General features: G+C 43.3%; 1 protein-coding gene across 1 annotated transcript in view; it reads right to left on the bottom strand.

The window, feature by feature from the left end:
• Positions 1 to 1699: 1699 nt before the first annotated feature.
• Positions 1700 to 19327, bottom strand: part of ALDH16A1 (aldehyde dehydrogenase 16 family member A1) — an 83720-nt gene continuing 66092 nt past the window's right edge. Inside the window, exons 14-17 of the mRNA XM_066607818.1 lie at positions 13825 to 14029; positions 12614 to 12799; positions 5137 to 5262; positions 1700 to 2431 (exon numbers count right to left, since the gene is read on the bottom strand). Coding sequence (XP_066463915.1) covers positions 2258 to 2431; positions 5137 to 5262; positions 12614 to 12799; positions 13825 to 14029 — 691 coding nt within the window. The 3' untranslated portion in view covers positions 1700 to 2257. The remainder of the gene's footprint in view (positions 2432 to 5136; positions 5263 to 12613; positions 12800 to 13824; positions 14030 to 19327) is intronic.

Here is a 19327-nt window from a genome sequence, read left to right as displayed (position 1 = left end):
CAACCAGAGGTACGAACGTGTGATATAGATGTGAAGCCGTACTATTACAATGTGGGCAGCATGGACTATTTATTTACATCACTAGAACATGTATTGGCTAATTGAATCCAGGGACACTCCCCAGGGGTGGAGCTAGCGGACTATATACGACGATGGGGACACATTAGCCCTGACCTACCATCAAGGCCAGAGGCTCTGTCTCTATTGTTTGTTTTGTTATTTTGTCAGTATATATCAGAGGAAGCAACCATACTGGTGACACTATTGCTTTACTGGTGGTTATTACTATATGGCAGCGCTGTCAATCTAGTCGATGTTATGTATGGCCAGCAGCATTGTTGTCATTGGCAAGGATAACCGAGGCTACAGTTTGGCCATTTCTTATACAGATAATGGGCCAACTCAGTTACCCGATAGCTTGCCTGGTCATTTGAAAAGATATTGCTCTTTATCGATAACACAAGAGATCAATGATCGTTCTCTATAGTTTAGCATCTATTTCTATTTCAGACACATTACAAAAGAGTTATTTGGGCGTTGTTAGAAATAAGATCAGAGAGAGAATTTTCCACAGCAGATGTTGCAGATGCAGAGCTCGATTTATTCCCGATGATCTGCCAGCATTGCGTGGTGAAACGCGGTGAAAAGTTAATCAATATCTAAAAGCTGGAAAGCAAAAACATCGGAGCCTTAATAAAAACTACATCTATTATGTAAAACCTAAAACTTATATTAAAAGTCAAGCTACGACAATAACGCTTCTATCGCCCCATGATATTGATATCACAAATTATCCTAGGCCTGTTGGAGTCCATTAATTTCACCAAGCCTAGATATCATTAAATGTGACATAAATCAATATATTACATCAGGGTATATATCATATACGGCCCCTAATCAGCTGCTTAAAGTAATCACGTCTTTGGCACTGAATGTTTGCTAATGACCGAATTACTAGCCGGGGTTGCATCTGATGTGTATCTATTAGTTGTTCTTGTGTCTGAATTTACGTTTTTGTACGTTGTCTGTGTGTCTCTGTCGGCCCACCTTAAGAATCAGGATTAGATCCTTTCATTTCTTAGGGGGCAATTGTGCCCTGTAGTGTATATGTTTTTATAAAAGTTATCAAATAAATCTATATTTTAATAGAAGTCTATTCTGTGAAGGGCAAATATATTTTTTGGGTTTTATTATTTAATTCTTTTATCATAAATATAAGATTTTTTAAAAAACTTTTATTACCTTTTATTTTTTAATAATTTTTAAACTAATTTTTTTTCCATTTTTGTCTCCATAGGGAACAAGAACATGCGATGGCTTGATCGCTCCTCCAGTATAATGTAATTAATCTGCAATGGCAGCCCTGAGGCCTTTCAGAAGGCCCACAGCTGCCATGGCAACTGCACAGCACCCCGCGATCCTATCGATTGAGGTTAACAGCTCCAATCAGCGATGCTGCTTATCTGAGCTGTTGCAGGCGGTTGTCAGCTGTAAGAAACACCTGGCACCCGTGTTATATAAAGCGGGATCAATCCCATGTCCTCCAGGACGTAAGTGTACGTCCTATAACATTAAGGTGTTAAAGGCTATGGGCACCTCTGGGGGGCAATTTAAGTGGGAAAAAAATTCTGTCCCCCAAAAGGTGTCCCTAGCTTTTACACATAAGGAAGAGAAATATTAAAAACACAACTAAACACAATTTCATTGAAATGTGTCATTTTATTGTAAAATATAGGACTTTGGTCAACATTCTTCACTAAAAGGACCAATAAACTCACCTCATGTCCACCCTTCATTGATATTCCACTGGCTTGGCTATACATTGCTTAAAAATTGCTTAAAAAGGTCTTATACAAGGTTAGAAAAAACTGCGCCACATTTGTACGCAGGTTTTGTTTGGTATTGCTGTTCATCTCCATTAAAGTGAATAGACTTTAGCTGCAATACTGCACACAACCTATGGACAAGAGTGGTGCTGTTTCTGAAAGATAGCAACCATGTTTTTCAAGTCTCACAACCACTTTCAAGAAAGTGCAGCCACATAATCATTGAAGGATTTACTGGTCCTTGGAAATGCACTGAGATATGATTTGAACATACAGATGTAGCAATATTTAACATGACTGGTGCATAGTGATAACTCAATTTATAGCATTATAGTACAATTTAGTTAAGTTATAATGCATTAAATGTCCAGTTAATGTTTGCTACATCTGTACAAGGTCCCCTGCTTGCAATAAGGCTTTAACCAGTGAGGTTAGTTTGCAAATATTTCCCCCATCGGCATCCAGATGTTTTTACACTGGGTGGCGTGATACAGGAACTCTTCACCTTCTCCCTCTCGGGGGTTCTCCCAGTCTCTGGCGAGCCCGTAGTTTACCCAAGTTCGCTTACAATTTTCTGCAGATGACCACTCCATAAACTTCGATCCCTGTTGATAAAGAGGATGAAACTAGATTACAGAGAGTACAAGTTACTGACATCTGAATACTGATAATCGTTTCTTACCAAGCCTGTGGAGAACTGCCCTGATAATTACTTTGGCACTTAAAAGGGAGCTAGTTCAAGAACGTTTGTGCTGTAATATTTTTTACTGCTGGCCATACTTGTAAACCTTCTGAAAGTAGACACATGACACAGCTGTGAAAATACTACCTGCACTGCACACTTCATGTGATTTTCCGTCATACTTTTTTTTTCTTTAACAAAATGTAAAAGCTAAAAAGTTGAGGTTTGTAGGCTAAAAGTCTGATCTAGAGAACAGCCTGAGCAACTAAAAATAAAAGCTCAGGATGTGTACAGATCTAGCAAATCTTATCTTGATGTTTTATGTAATTGTTCTCAGTAAGGGAAACCAAGTAATCTTGTAGATAGGATACCTTTTAAAGGCTATCAAAAATACATGATGTTATAGCGAGCTTTCAAACCTCTCAGGGTTCTTCTTCAGGTCATTTTCTGAGTTGTTTTGATAGATGATTGGCCAGCCAAACAAAGCATATGGAGTGGAAGCAGATTGCTCCAACCCCCGTGAAGAGGTTGGCGCTGGTAATTACAGGTGTTGCGGTTATTGATTTTAACAGGAGCTTTGCCTGCAACTACCAGGACTGGCTACAACACATGGGGTTGGAGCGATCAGCTTCCACTCCATACCCTGAGTTAGCTGGTGACAGTGGGTGCCTGAACAGATGATCAGCCGGGGTCTCAAGTGGTGGACCTCAGCTGATAAACTATTGTTGAACTATGCTAAGGATGGGTTATCAAAAATAGCCCGGAAAATCCCTTTAATATGTTCGTTAGAACATAGCTACAATGCACTGTACTGCTGTAAAGTGAGTTCTCACAATGTGCTAGATAGGTTGACAATTGCTAAATCTGTGATGGCCAGAAGCACCTTCCCAGGGGGTTAGATGAGCTGAACCTGTTGTGAACAGCTGATTGGCACACAGGTTTCTTTTTATAAAGGGGTTGTCTTCATGGCTTCAATAGACGGATTCTCCGATGATAAGCCATGATCTTGATAACTCAACGCTACAGTGAGTACCAGATGAATGAGCAGGTTCAACCTCACAGAGAGAGGTTCCTTGCAGTGACTCTTGGCTCTGACTAAGAGGGGATCCTGGAGCCATTAGCCAATACTAATAATGAACTAGAGCCTTTAAAAGGGGTTGTGTCAATATACACAACCCATTTCAGAATGCGGGTCACTGGGTGATCAGCTAATTAAGAAAGGTCCTGCTCCTGACACCCCAGCAAACAACTAATTTTGTTGAGGGAAGCCACAGCCAGTGAAACATATCCCGTACAGTGGCCACTGCAGGGGAAATATACTATTGCAGGATGGCTGTTCACATGAATTACAAGGACTGCACTGTTGCAGAGTGGCTCTCCACTCCAGCCAGAGGGGGGTCCTCACTCTACAATATTCATATGTCCAATACGGGATGAACAGGGGATGCCATCACCCACAACCCATTTAATGGTGGTGTTCCAAATAAGACATCCCATTTTTCCATATGCCCTATTATGATATCATGGGAGGACGCCTCAAGATTCCCCCTAAATGCGCAGTTATAGACTTCTAGTAATAAAAACCAGCTCTCATACAATCATAAGTTCCCACAGAGATACTTGCAGCATTATTTAACCATTAGTGGTCTTTTACAGCCAAAACACAAGAGTGAATAAACTAACAAGAATTTCCACTCAAAACATGGCTGTATAGGAGCACATCACGTTAGAGCAGCAGCAAAGATTTCCAAATACTCCTTAGCATTTGGAGGTTAGCTCCCACTGATATCACTAGCATCAATTGAGGGATGATTGTGCTTATAGTATAAACCTCCAAGTGACCCAGCAACAGGAACTATTCATTCTGGTCACCGGTGTGGTCTCACCTATGGGGCACACAACTGGTTTACAAAATGTTATTGTTCCCAGAAAAAGAAACCACGTAATCTTGTAGATATGATAGCTTTTAATGGCTAACAAAAATACATGTAATAGCGAGCTTGCGAACCTCTTGGGTTCTTCGTCAGGCTAAAATGGAATAAATCCGAAGAGGCATGCATATTTATACACACTTATGATGCACATACTTATGACAAGGCACATACATAGATGTGATTGGTTTGCACTTAAATGGAATACTGCAACAGGAACATAAACATTTTTAACTAGGCACTGATAAGGGAGTGAAAGTTTTATGGTCCCTGAATTACTGTTGATGAGGTTTTTCACCAGGCCAGCAGTCTTATCTGTGTTATAGATGTCTCATACCTCCCATTCACTCATAAATCCTCATGAATAATTGAACCTACTGTTCAGCGTGTCAAAAGTTATCAATTTACATTCCCAAATTCTTCTATGGTTTTGTGACTTGAAACTAGCCTAAAGAGAAATGAGGGGCTTTGCTTTATATACAAAACTGGTGTCTGAAGATGTTGATTGACATTTATAGGAAAGTGCTGTGAGCATGCTCTGTCACCTGTGCAGGAAGGGGCGAGGCGGTGGAGCTGGGCTAATCACCTATTGGTAAAAATGGATTTGGGATTGCAGTTATGGCTCCGCTAGAAGCAGACCCAAGATTGTAGTGAGAATAGAGAATTGTAGAAAGCAGCAAAGAATAAGCTGGGTTACCCGGTCAGATCCAAAGTACCACATGGCTTGTACATCTTGGTGCTCCACCAGATATTTGGACAAATGATCCCGTCCACCTGTAAGTATATTCACCACCCCTCCTGGGAGGTCCGAGGTGTCAAATACCTGTGAAAAAAGTATAATAAAAAACAATCAGTGCCAGAAACTTACACTCCTTAAAAGTTTAACACAAATGACTGAAGACACTGGATGACTTTAACCCCTTGAGGCCTCGGTCAGACGGGCGTTTTTTGCCGCGATTTGCGGATTGCATGACGGATGCGCATCCGCAAATCGCGTGACCGGGGCCGAAAAAAAAAAAACGCTGGAAAAATCTGCTCCTAGCCGCGTTTCCTTTGAAACGGGCCCGATCACAGGAGCGCTGTCCAGCCCATTGAATTCAATGGAGCCGGCAATACAGCCGGCTCCATTGAAAGCAATGGCATGCCGGCGAGCGCAGGATGAATTTTCGGGAAGGGCTTAAAAATATAAGCCCTTCCCTGAAAATCATCCAAAAATGTGTAAAAAAAAAAAATATATATATACTCACCTTGTCCCTGCAGACGGAGTTCAGCCGCGCAGGGACCAATCAGGGGCAGCTCTCAGCTATTGAATGACAGCTGAGAGCTGCCCCTGATTGGTCACAGCCCTCACCAATCAGAGGCAGCACTCACTCACCCATTCATGAATGGGTGAGTAAGAGCTGCCTCTGATTGGTGAGGGCTGTGACCAATCAGAGGCAGCCCATTCAGCATGCGGGGATTTTAAATCCCCGCCTGCTGACTACTACTCAGAGCAGTTCAGGAGAACTGCCGGCTGACCGCGGCTGAACTCCGTCTGCAGGGACAAGGTGAGTATAGATTTTTTTTTAAATTTTTACACATTTTTGGATGATTTTCAGGGAAAGGCTTATATATTTAAGCCCTTCCCGACAATTCATCCCGCGATCGCCGGCAGCCCATTGCTTTCAATGGAGCCGGCTGTATTGCCGGCTCCATTGAATTCAATGGGAAAACATCATTCTTCTCTGCCACAGCTGTTACAGCTGTGGCAGGAGAGAATGATTTGTGTAGTATATGTTCTCAATGGGGTCGGCGCTGCTGCCGCCGGCCGCATTGAGCGCATATAGAGAACACAAGAAATCGCAGATAGGCGCGATCTGCGATTTCTTGTGTCCTATAATTCATCGGACAAGCGCATAAAAAGCGACCATGTGTCCGATACCATTGCAAAGCAATGGTTCTATAAAGTCGCAGATCGCATGCGCATATCGCGCGAAAAATCGCCCGTGTGACCGAGGCCTAAGGACCAGGCTGTTTTGTACCTTAAGGTCTAGACACTTTTTAGGGATTTTACTGCCCTATTCTTTCCTTTAGCTATCAAAATTATTTTTGCTGCATTTTTTTTCCCCGTGGCATATAGGGCTATTTTTTAAATATCTTTTTCTTGGACTTTTCCCCCCGTTTCTTTAGTTTTATTGGGGGTTTAAAAAAAAAAAAAAAGATTTTTTAACATTTCTAGTAATTTTTTTAAAATTTGTATATTTACACTAAAATAAAGTATGGGAATGGGTCCCTCATTTTGTTTCGGACATTTTGATATATTTTATGTATAGTTTTGGTTTACAGGGCGTATACAGCGACGGTTTTTTTTGGCGTCTGCTTTGGGTTATTTTCTTTCTTATGTATATATTGTTGTTTTATTCTGTTATTTTGTTTTACTTATTTATATAATTGTCTTTTTACTATCTGTGTCCCTCATGATGTCATATAGGACCTGTGGGGGACATTCCCGTTTTTTTTTTAATTATTTGACACTTTCCCACTGTAGCTGAGGCATCCATAGGAGCCCCAGTTACAGGGGAAACAAAACCTGTGGTGACATTAGTCACTGGCAGAGCTGGTCAGGGTATCTAGTATGACCCTGCAGCTCTGCTGTAGCAGGGAATGCCGTCGATCACGTGACCCCCGGGCTCCCATAGTGGAAGTTACACTTTCTAGTACACAGCGCTTATTGAGCGCTGTGTATTCAGGGAAGGTGAAGACAGAAAGGGTTAAAAACCCCTCCTACCTTCTCCTCTGGGTTATCAGCTGTTACTAACAGCTGACAACCCATCCTGCTTCTGATTGATTGCAGAGGCTTAAATCCCCACTGTAATTTTACATACGGCTGGGTTTTAAGGCCAAGACCATGGGCCGTATATTTACATCGCCTGGTCCTAAACGGGTTAACAATCTGTTACCTGGGTGGAAAAGGTGAAACTTTGGAGAAAAGATTATGTACATAGTGTTGATCCCAATTCAGATATATACATATGCAGGACATCTTAAACACTGATTGACAAACATTTTACCAGAAATGCCCCCATGATGCTGCATACACTACACTGTTATACACAATGTATATCCCGATTAAAAAGCCCTAATAAGAGTGGGCACCAAAAACCTTAATAATTTGCAGAAGCGTAGAAAATGCACAAAAGAAAAAATCCTTTAAAAAGTTAAAACCGACAAAGCTATTTTTCAAGTAGCATGAAAATTAAGGGCCAAATGTAAAAATAGAAAAGGTGTAAAAATTAATATGTTCCTTTTTAAGTAGGAGTGCTGCAATGTCTGTCCCCACACATCACCACAACCACAGACGTCGGCGGGTTTTGGAGAATTGAGGTCACACGTTACTAAGAGTTTATAGATAAATAGATGTATAGTGGAAATTGCAGAAGTGTCTAATATTTCCATACTGAGAAATGGCAAACTTGTAAGAGATCATCAAACATTCTGGATTAACAGTCACAGAAAAGTGCATACAGCTCACTTGTAAGGACAGGGACCTTAGTATGCAAGTTTTTTCCTTCTTAGGTTAGTGGCATACTAATGTAAGAAATGAAAAAATAGCAGACCAGCTTCTAAAAGAAACTTCTCTGCACATAACTTTATGCCCTTGCAGTATATGCATCTCAAAGCTTTAAGGAGGTTTGTCCACGGGCGGATCGGATTTTGCATGTGGGAGCCCACAGCGAAATCAGACACTGCGGGAATTCTACTTACCCCTCTGGGTCTTCTGCAGGTCTTCTGTCTTCTTCACTGCGGAAGCGCCAGCTGGTGTGCCACTGCACTTGCGCAGTGGAGTGTTTTTTTTTAACTTTAGCGGAATCTGCAGCTTGTCCACAATTGAATTGCGGATGGGCTGCAGATCGGATGGCTTCCACTGACTTCAATGGAAGCCTTCCGTGCAGGATCCCCAGTGAAATGGAGCATGCTGCAACTTTTTTTCCAGGCCAAAAGGTCCACAAAACAAATCCGCATGCTTTAATTCACTTGCGGATGCCCATGTATCCCTATGGGTGGGCTTGATTTGCAGATTCTGCAAACCGGATCCGCTCGTGGACATTGGGCCTAAGGCCTCATGTCCACGGGGAAAATCAGGCCCACAACGGATTCTCCATGTAGAATCCGTAGCGGGTCCCTCCTGCCCCGCGGACACGAGGCATAAAAATAAGAATAAACTTACCTCTCGCCCGCTCCGGATCTTCCCTTCGTCGCGGCCGGATCTTCTTTCTTCGGCCTGGCGGATGCGCAGGGCACGTCGGTGGCGCGCCCCGCGCATGCGCCGGCCCGAAGAAAAAAGATCCGGCCACGACGGAGAGAAGATGAAGTCGCGGCGAAGGGAAGATCCGGAGCAGGTAAGTAAATTCCGATTTTGGTCTCACGCGGATCCGGCGGCTTCCATAGGCTTCAATAGAAGCCTGCGGGAGCCGTCCCCGCGGGAGACCCGCACGAAAATGGAGCATGGTCCAGATTTTTTCATGCTCCATTTTTTAAAAATCACTTTTATTGAGCATCCGCGGGTATTTATCTACCCGCGGGTGGTCAATGCATCCCTATGGGGTGCGGATCCGCGGGCAGGAGAAGAGTTAAAATCCGCTGCGGATTTTAATTCTTCTTTTGCCTGTGGACATGAGGCCTAAGGCTTTTTGATCATAGCATGGTGGGTAAAGACATCACAGTTCCATTAAAAAACCCCTTTCAACAAGGTGTAACTGAGTAAATGTAAAGCAGAACATTTCTGAAGCCCATGTTTGGTGGATAGCTTATCTGTCAGCCTTAATCCGTCAAGGACATGGCCTGTTTTGCCCCAAAGGACGCAAAAGCTTTTTTTTTGGGGGGGGGGGGGGGGTGAGGGGGGTTTTTCATCTCCACCTTTCAAAAGTCTCAACTTTTTTCTTTATTATTCAGTCAAGATGGCCATATAAGAGCTTGTTTTTTGCGCGGCGAACTGAAGATTTTATTGGTACTATTTTTGTGTACATATAATGGATGCATTGTAAAACTTATTAATTTTTTTTGGAGGACAGGGAGAAGAAACACAAATTCTGGCATTATTTTTCTACAGAGGTAATCAAGCAGCATAAATGACAAAATACATTTTATTTCCTGCGGATTGGTACGATTACGATGATACCAAAACTGTTATTCTTTTAGGCTTTTCCACTTATGAACAACCACCTTTTTGTTTTTAGAAATATTTTTTTTTACATGGTTGCATTCGAAGGGCTTATTTTTTGCACGGCGAGCTGTAGTTTTTAAATGATACAATGATAATTTTATAGTTTTTAATGATAATGATCTGGGTTATATAGGGCTTTTTCAATAACTTTTTGTGTTTTTTAGGATGCAAAATTAAAAAAATCAAGCATTTTGCCTCAGTTTTTTAGTATGTTTTTCACATTTTTTGCTGTGCAGGATAAATATTGTAGAGGTTGTTACAGATAGAATGATACCAAATACGTGGGATTTTAACTTTTTTTATATAGACAGGGGAAATTGTCTAAGAAGGGGGTTATTTTTTTTAACATGTGTTTTAATTTAACAAGGTTTTATTTAATATTTTCACAGAATTAAATGGCATTTAAAAGTCTTAGTTCCCCATGCAGGGGGCTAAATATTGCAAGTTTGAATACTTTAAACTTTAATATAACATTTCATTCCAATAACAAAATGAGTAAGAGGGAAGGGGGTAACAACGAACACATAACAGGGGATCATCAAGAATCTACATCTGTTCTCCGTAGTTGGGGTCATAGCTAGTTAATGGTGGGCAGGTTAGGTAGTTGAGATGCTATAGTATAGCCCTGGGGTTTCCAGGTGATCAATCCAGGGTTGCCAAGCATTCATAAAATTGGCCAGAGAATCTGTTCGGATTGCATGTATTCTTTCGTACAGCATAATCAAGAAGAAAGATTTGTGGACTTCCATCTGGAGCCAATATGGATTCTTGTGACCATACAAATATTTTACGTGTGATTTAACACCATTTTAAAGTATGTTTCACATTTTTTATGTCCCTATAGGGGACTTGAACCATAAAAGCTATGATCACTATGATAATGCATTATAGTACTTCTGTACCGCAATGCCTTTTCGCTTACAATAGCGATCATAGACCATGAAAGGCCCGGGTACCAGTGTCTGGCGTCCGGTTGCCACGGCAACCCATCGGCCCTCCGCGATGATGTCAGAGGGATTTTATGGAACAGATGGAACGGGCGCTAGTATAACGTCTCCCGAATTGTGAACACATCTAGAGAATACAAAGACTTCTGAATTGCGCTTTTTCTGACTACTTCGGTCAAGTATCCACTGCATCTTGTATATGTGGTGTTATTGACACTGTAGGTTTTCTATGATATACCTTGTAATATATCCACATGTTCATATTGTAGACATCATGGCAAACTTTATCTCTCTCTGTTCTGTCTATTATAGCTTCGAGTTTATTGAATCGTGTATTACTTGGAGGCAGAACAGTATAGTAAGTTTTGAATACAGATAGCCCCCTACTTGCGAACGTGCGAAATACGAACTTCGCAAGATACGAACAATCTGTCCTGCAGATGGCATTACATCATACTGTGCAGGGACCGGACAGGCCCCCGGCTGCCTAGCAACCGCACAGTGTCCCGCAATCTTATCGTGGGAGGCGTACAGGACCCCCGAACGTCGGGTGCCACCTGTTTCTTATAGTGGACACCCGGCAGCAGCAGTTCCAATAAGCCACGGCGCTCTTCTTAACGGTTAACGCTCTAAATACCGCCATCCATTCTGACAGTGGCATTTAAAGCGTTAACAGTTCCAATGAGCGGCGTGGCTTATTGGAACTGCTGCCGCCGGGTGTCCGCTGTAAGAAACAGACGGCACCAGACGTTGTATGGAGCGGGATCCACCCAGTGATCCCCCTACATACAAGCATTTGTTGGGACATACGAACAAATGTACTTACGGACAGCTTGATGGAACAGAACCTGTTCGTAAGTTGGGGACTTTCTGTACATACCGTCTTCATGCATATGTTACATCGTGGATATCTTATATTGGCTTTCTGATATCCGCTGTTTATGAGGCAGCTTAGTACAGCGAGCTTGGATTTGTATAAATGACACTTCACCAGAAATAACTTGCACCCTTCCCGACAGGAGTGCCACCCCTCGTCTAAATCTACATTTATAGGGGTTACGTGCTTACATCCAAAGAGAATTACTCTAATTAAGCAAACAAAGAACTCTAAAGCACAGGAAGGAAAACAAACAAACAGATTTCCTGGTCTGTATGTATCATAAATCTAACGAGCATCAAAGAGTTATACAAGGGCTTACAGATAGCATCAGGTCAAAAAAGAAAAAACAAACAGACATGAATGTACCATGAAATTAAGCTTTGCAGCGGAGTGAAGATTCAGCATGGAAAGAGTATACAGCACAGGTTTAAAGCTCTTGCAATATAGCAGGAGCAGATTGGGTGCTCGTCTGTCAGAGACAACTGAGGACCCCAAGGAGAAGGCATAGCGTTTTAATAACTGCTATAAAGACTAGAGGTAGCAGCAGTGTAAATAAATGGACTCCGTGATCACCAGTGATCCCCAGCATGGCAAAGCCCTCCGAATGATTAATATCACTATTTGGGGAAGTTTTCCCCAGTAATTGGGACTCCTAAGGAAGCCTCAGTTACACTGGAAAACTTCCAAATTAAAAAAAAATCCTAAACGATCACCGTATCCCGCCCTGTAATCCAAAACTATGCAATTTATACATCAAAATGTCCGAAACAAAATGGGGAATCCATTCCTGTACTTTATTGTTGTGCAAATATACTAATTTTAAAAATAAAATCCCTTTAACTTTTTCTACACATTACCCATAATAAAACAAAACAAAAAAGAAAGTAAAAAAAAATCTGTGCAAAAAAGGTAATAAAAATAGCCCCAAGTGTCATAAAATACTGCAATGTCATTTTGACAGCCTAAGAAAAATATAGAGGGTCATAAAAGCACCACATGTGTAAAATCACCAAAGTGTCTTGTCTTTTTCGGATCGAAACACCCGGTTCTTTAGGGAGTAAAGTTTGACATTGCATGTCATTGAAAACCCAACAATCCATCGGGAATCAGACCAAAATAGTGAAGTGAAATGAATGGACTGTACCTGGTAAAAGTCTAGGGCCGGCAGAGGAAACTTTTCACTTGGTACGATCACCACAGCATTTCCACGAACAATTGCTGGAGCAAAGAGGCTCACAAAACTTAGGAGAGGACTTTCATCAGGACAAGCGATGCCTATTACCCCAACAGGTTCTCGAATTAGAACAGTCGCTCCGTAAAGCAAGGTTTCCTTAAAAGAAGAAAAATAATAAATGATCCATCATTTCCCCCCGCATATCGGATCGCATGCATCACCTCTAGATACACATTTCAGGTTTCTGATAAATGGCCCATCATGCTTTATGACTAGAGATGAGCGAGCATACTCGCTAAGGACAATTGCTCGAGCGAGCATTGTCCTTAGCGAGTACCTGCCCACTGGGAAGAAAAGGTTCGGGTACCGGCGGGGGGCGGAGAGATCTCTCTCTCCCCTTCGCTCACTCCCGCAACTCACTGCTAACTCGCGCCGGCACCTGAATCTTTTCTTCCGAGCGGGCAGGTACTCGCTAAGGACAATGCGCGCTCGAGCAATTGTCCTTAGCGAGTATGCTTGCTCATCTCCATTTATGACAGATTGCTGCAGTCAATAACTTAACCCCTTAGTGATGGCACTATAGTGTTTTTATGTTCTGCATATGCAGGACGTGTATGAAGGAAGATTGCGGGGTGACTTCCCTTCAAACGATGATCGGCCGGTGGAAATAAGCAACTTATCAAAGAACAACTTCCTTTTTACTGTAAATGGAGGTGGGCGAGCAAAAGTAATCTCAGGCCCGCTCCGCCTCCATTCACTGAGCGATCACTGCTCCTGCTTGGAAGCACAGGAGCGATAATCGCTGGGATGACTGTCGGTGCGAACGTGCCTAACAATAGGCAAGTATTAAAGGACCCTTAGGTTTACAGACAGTTTTAGCTTGGTCATGTCTTCAGCTGAGTTCACAGAAGTCACAAACTTAATTCTCATGGCCATGTGAAAGATGAGAAGTGGCAACCACCCTGATTAGCGGTTATCACTCTTTAATATGTATTTCTTGTTGGTAGAATCTCAAAGATTCCTTAAAAGAACCATGCAATGTCATTTACTTGTATATCATGAGGTCCTTCCAAAGTGTTGTTGGATTTACAAAACGAGTGGGGATCTAAGGATACGTCTGATGTATGCACTCTCGACATACATAAAAGGCCATCACAAACGCTGTGTGAATCCACCCTTACCTGTACAGTGCCACCATATTTGTCACAATAGGCTCCCCAATAGAAGAGTCGTTGGATGCTGAGGTCCACCTCTTGCAAAGCCTTCTCTTTAGGCTCGCCGGTCAAATGACTCAGTCTTTGGGCTACCTCTTCCCTCCTCAGCTCAAGATTTTCAGCCATGTAGTACACAATCTGTGCTCGGTTATGTGCTGCCCTCTTGCCCCACCTGTTAATGTTAAGAATACAAAATTAATGAAAAATGCACTTCCTTCAGAGGAAGAAACCATTGGGGGAGGGGGTAGTATTATTCCTTTTTATACAATAGGCATAAACTGTATGGTATAGATCAGGAGAGAAGAAACAGAGGCCATGTTTATACGGGTTGGAATTTGCTGCAGAGTGTCTAGAATTCACCCTCCTCATTTTAAGAGGAGGAATTTGCGGCGCAAATCCACTGCTAAAATGGACATGCTGTGGATTTAAATTCTAAACAACATGCCAATTTCCACACTGATTTAGTGCAGATTTTTTCTGAAATGTGTGGACAACATTTTGAAAGGGTCATGCACATTGCTACTACTGTAAATGCTGTGGATTTTATGTGTGGAGAAGCCTGGTGGAAAATCTACGGCAAATCTACCCCGTGTGAACATGGCCTTACACTAAATTAGTTGGTCATTAAGAGGCAAACAGGCTTAGAATCATAGAATGGTAGAGATGGAAGGGAGCTCCAAGGTCATCAGGTCCCTCTTCAGTGCAGGATTCACTAAATCATCCAAGATATTTGTCCAGCCGCTGTTTGAACACTTCCATTGAAGGAGAACTCACCACCTCCCGTGGCAACCTGTTCCACTCATTGATCCCCCTCACTGTCTAATATCTAATCTGTGTCACCTCCCTTTCAGTTTCATCCCATTGCTTCACGGTTTTCCTTGTACAAATGAGAATAGGGCTGATCCCTCTGCAGTGTGACAGCCCTTCAGATATTTGTAGACTGCTATTAAGTCGCCTTTCAGCCTTCTTTTTTGCAAGCTAAACATTCCCAGATCCTTTAACCATTCCTCATAGGACATGATTTGCAGACCGCTCACCATCTTGGTAACTCTTCTCTGAACTTGCTCCAGTTTGTCTGTGACTTTTTTTTAAAGTGGGGTGCCCAGAATTGGACACTGCTCTTCCTTAGTCAGGCCTCATCTGGAATACGGAGGGGGATAATGACCTCACGTGATCTAGACTTTATGCTTCTCTTAATACATCACCGAATTGTGTTTGCCTTTTTGGCTGCTGCATCACATTGTTGACTAATGGCTTGATCACTAATAAAATAAAAGTATCTCTCATCTGTGTATACAAACAACCCAGTAAGGATATGTTTCATAGTACTGGTAATGACAACTGATGTAAGCGGTTACAGTCACAGTCAACCTTGCCAAATGCTAGTAGGATTTTATTGTGCATTAGGAGGACACATACTGGAACTGAAAAGAAGGCTCAAAGAAAATCTCAGTTATGAAGGAAGAAAGCCTGCACTTCATTTATTAACACCAACTGCAAACAGTGAATGGACCCCAAGCTGAAATATGATTACAGGACATAAATCTGTTCATGGGCCAAAGCTTTTTCAGTTTCCATAAACGACAAAGTGCTGATTATCATTGGAAGGCTGCCTGGGTGTTAGTGTATCTTGACGCCAACAGCAATAGCTGGTGGAGTCAAAATTGAAAGGGGGGGTGACGCCCCCTGAGGCTGATTGGCTGCGCAGCTTCTTGGGCACAAGGTGCTGGAAGGGCACTAAACTAAGCTGGAAAAGGCATAGAGTGGCCGCTGAGGGTGCAGCCACGGCTCCAAGTAGCTTCCCCGGCGGCGCCCCAGAAGGTTGAACCCCCCATCAGTGCACAAGCTTTGCAGCACCTGGGCAGCATGGTGGCGACAGGGAACTTACAGTGTTAACCCAGGCAATTGTTATTTCATTGCCAGCTGTCAGCGGGGGTGAGTGGGGGGGAGGTGGGCGGCCGGCCAGCATAGAGTTCACAGCCCCAGGGCGATATAGCCAGCGGCAGGGACGGAGGTGTCAGGCCGGCAGCCAGGTGAGATACGTGCCAAAAATGCTGCCCGGGACAGAGGGGAGATGTGTCTCAATACATTTCAGCCGGCCCTGCGGGCTTATGCTGATGGTTAGTGGTCTCCTTCGCCTTACATTATTAGATCCATTTTACTCTGGTAACATAGCAGCATTTATAGGTTATAATGTAAGGCAAAGAAGACAACTAACCGTCAGCGTAAGCCAGCAGGGCCGGCTGAAATTGATCCACAGTGTGCTGCTAGGGTCAAGGCTGCAAGGTCCTATCGGGAGCTGGGGGTGTGATAGGGGCGTTCCTCCCGTCAAACCCCTAGCTTCCCGTGGCGTCAAGATACAGTAATACCGGCTGCCTTTCTACGGCCATCACGGAATATTGCTAGTGATATTCCGCCGCGGGGGAGCAGGGGGAAGAACTGACAGGTCTCTGCGATGAGCCTATCTGATAGACAGGCTCACCGCGGAGAATCGCGGCAGATCGCAGCATGCCGCGATTTGAATCCCGCAAGCGGGGAATTGCTATGATTCTCTGCTCGTGGACGTTGGGCTGCGCTTTCCATAGTTAGGTCTATGGAAAGCGTCCACTGCGTTACCAGCGGCTGGATTATCTCCGTGAATAACGCAGTGACATATTACCCGTAGACGGGAGACCTAAGACAGATTTAATATGAAACTGTAAGATTCCTCCTTTCTTCTAGGAGCCAAAAAACTGTGGAATGAGATCTCATAGCAACAAACTAGAAGTTGCATAAACACTTAACAAGAATCAAAAATTATTATCTGTTCATGAAGAAAAAGAAGTCTTTTGGACTATGTCTTGTAAGACTGTATTTACCATTGTTGCATCATCTGGTGTAAAAGGAGATCTTTCTTTGATTTATAATATGAAGATGCGGTCTGGGGACCTGTAAAATGTTTTATCTAGGCGTTGCAATCTTTTGGCATCAATGCCTGGCTGACGGTCTAGATGTATTTTCTGGCATTTGGCACGGTGAGAAAAGGGAGCGAGTCGATAACATTTTTGTTCAAAACAAGAATTTATTAGGTCTGACAAGGTAATTTGTAGAGATGAGCGAGCGTACTCGGAAAAGCACTACTCGCTCGAGTAATGTGCTTTATCTGAGTATCGCTGTGCTCGGCCCTGAAGATTCGGGTGCCGCTGCGGCTGACAGGTGAGTCGCAGCGGGGAGCAGGGGAGAGTGGGCGGGAGAGAGGGAGAGAAAGATCTTACCTCCGTTCCTCCCCGCTCTCCCCTGCAGCTCCCCGCTCCGTGCCGGCACCCGAATCTTTAGCCCCGAGCACAGCGATACTCGGATAAAGCAAATTACTCGAGAGAGTAGTGCTTTTCCGAGTACGCTCGCTCATCTCTAGTAATTTGTGAACTTCTGAAGAAGGAATATAAGAAAGCTGTAATACAGTTTCAAGCTTCGCAAGGTAAACAATAAAAAGCTGGCAAGAAACAAGAAAAAAAGTCAATAAAATAAAAATGGGCTGTCAAACAGCCAATTGCACAAAGTTTGGTGCAATTTTACAGTGGCCAATACATAGGAAATGTAGTATTACATGCAGGATTGGGCAATTAATCAAATTAATTTAATTCGAGATTAAATAAAACATTTCAGATTTAAAAATCGATATTAGCACCACCATGTGGTCAGGGCTAATATTCTGGGGGAAAGAAGCAGCAAGACAGGGTACGAACTGTGGAGAAGGCTGTATGAGCAGGACAACGTGATGATGAGCCAGGGAATGATGCTGGTATCAAACATAGCACTGATTGGCTGAGGCTTGGCCAATCATTGCTGTGTTTGCATATTGCACTGCTCATCAGTGTATCTTCCAGCTCAATCGGTGCACAGTCAACTGCAAACAAGCACCGCAGAGTAGGTGGTACACTGTGATGACAGAGAAGAGGAAAGTACATGAGGGGGAGGGGCAGTGCACTAAATGGGGTAGGTGGCAGCACTGACTGGGGGATAGCTGTGATGTACATTGGAGTGTTGCCTGGGAAAGAGGGACTATAATGTAGTTGGGGGTTGCTGTGCTGACTAGGAGGCTTCTGGGTTCACTCAGGTGCAGAACTTATACTCCTTTGTGTGGGCAAAACCAGATATGGCTTTCTGCTATTTAGCTGTGCTATTTGGGTTCTCCTCAGTGAAGAAGATGTGATAGTGTTTTCCCGAAAATAAGACACTGTCGTATATTAATTTTTGCCCCAAAAGAGGCACAGTGTCTTATTTTTGGGCTTGTCCTAATACTTACCTAGCAGGCGGCATTCGGGTCCCTCACGCTGGTCTTTGTCGCTCCGGTCAATGAAAGCCGGCGCTCAATGAACCAATCACAGCCATTCAATAATTTCATTCACTGAATGGCTCATAGGCTATAAGTAGGTAATCAGCAACATAAGTGAATCCAGGAATCTTTCACCGGTATTCTAGCCTTCACTAGGCAGGGAGGGAGATGCACAGCCAAACCAGGTCCGGACCAAGACCAACAAAGCTTGACAAAGACCAGTTCAGGTCGAAACATCGCCAGCTGTTTTATCATGGGGGAATAAAGATACGCAATGAATGGACTGAGCACTGTCTGTGATTGGCTGAGTGCTGTTACCAATCACAGGCAGCGCTCAGTTGTCAGTCAATGAATGGCTGAGTACTACCTGTGATTGGCTGAGCGCTCAGCCAATCAGACACAGCGCTTTTAGATGGCTGAAAAAACTTCAGTACAGAGCAGGGATCCCACGCTGCAAAACCTGCCGAACCCCAACAGCAGCGAAGAAGTGAGTATATATATTTTTACACAAGTATATATATTTACACAAGTTTGGGATGATTTTCGTGGGAAGGGCTTATATTTCAAGCCTCCCCCCCTCCCCCCCCCCCGAAAATCATCACCGTGGGGACTCCCCGCGGGGGTGAAGGAATCCTCTGCCACTGCTGGTACAGCAGTGGCAGCGGATAACGATCATCACCCATTGATTTCAATGAGACCAGAACCGCTCTCGCACGTCGCATGGCATGCGTCAGAGACAAATTTAAAATTTTTCTCCCCAACGCATGCCTGACGACAGAGTCAGGCAAGTGGTTAATCACCCATCCAGGACCACAGGTGAGATACCTGGAGACCCTCCCAGGTTCCAGGTGTCCACACCAGATGAGACAGGCTTGAGAGATTTCCTGAGGCGGTTTCCTGTGAGTGTATAAGAAACCCAATATGAGGAATTTTTCATCTGCACAGATGCTTTAAAACTACTGTAGTACTATCCATCCCATTTGCTTTGTGCTTGACAGCAGTATACTGGCTGTGAACTACATGATGGTGACTCATCAGTGACTATGCTATGGAGCCTGATGAATTCTTGTTCTGTCCTTGATTAGATCATACAGTAAAGACGACATAAAATTAACAGTATACAGCAAGTAATTTAGTATAAAGGGAAGTAGCCGT

The sequence above is a fragment of the Eleutherodactylus coqui genome, chromosome 6, assembly GCF_035609145.1.
Source record: "Eleutherodactylus coqui strain aEleCoq1 chromosome 6, aEleCoq1.hap1, whole genome shotgun sequence".
NCBI lineage: Eukaryota > Metazoa > Chordata > Amphibia > Anura > Eleutherodactylidae > Eleutherodactylus > Eleutherodactylus coqui.
This window is presented reverse-complemented; position numbering and strand designations above follow the sequence as displayed.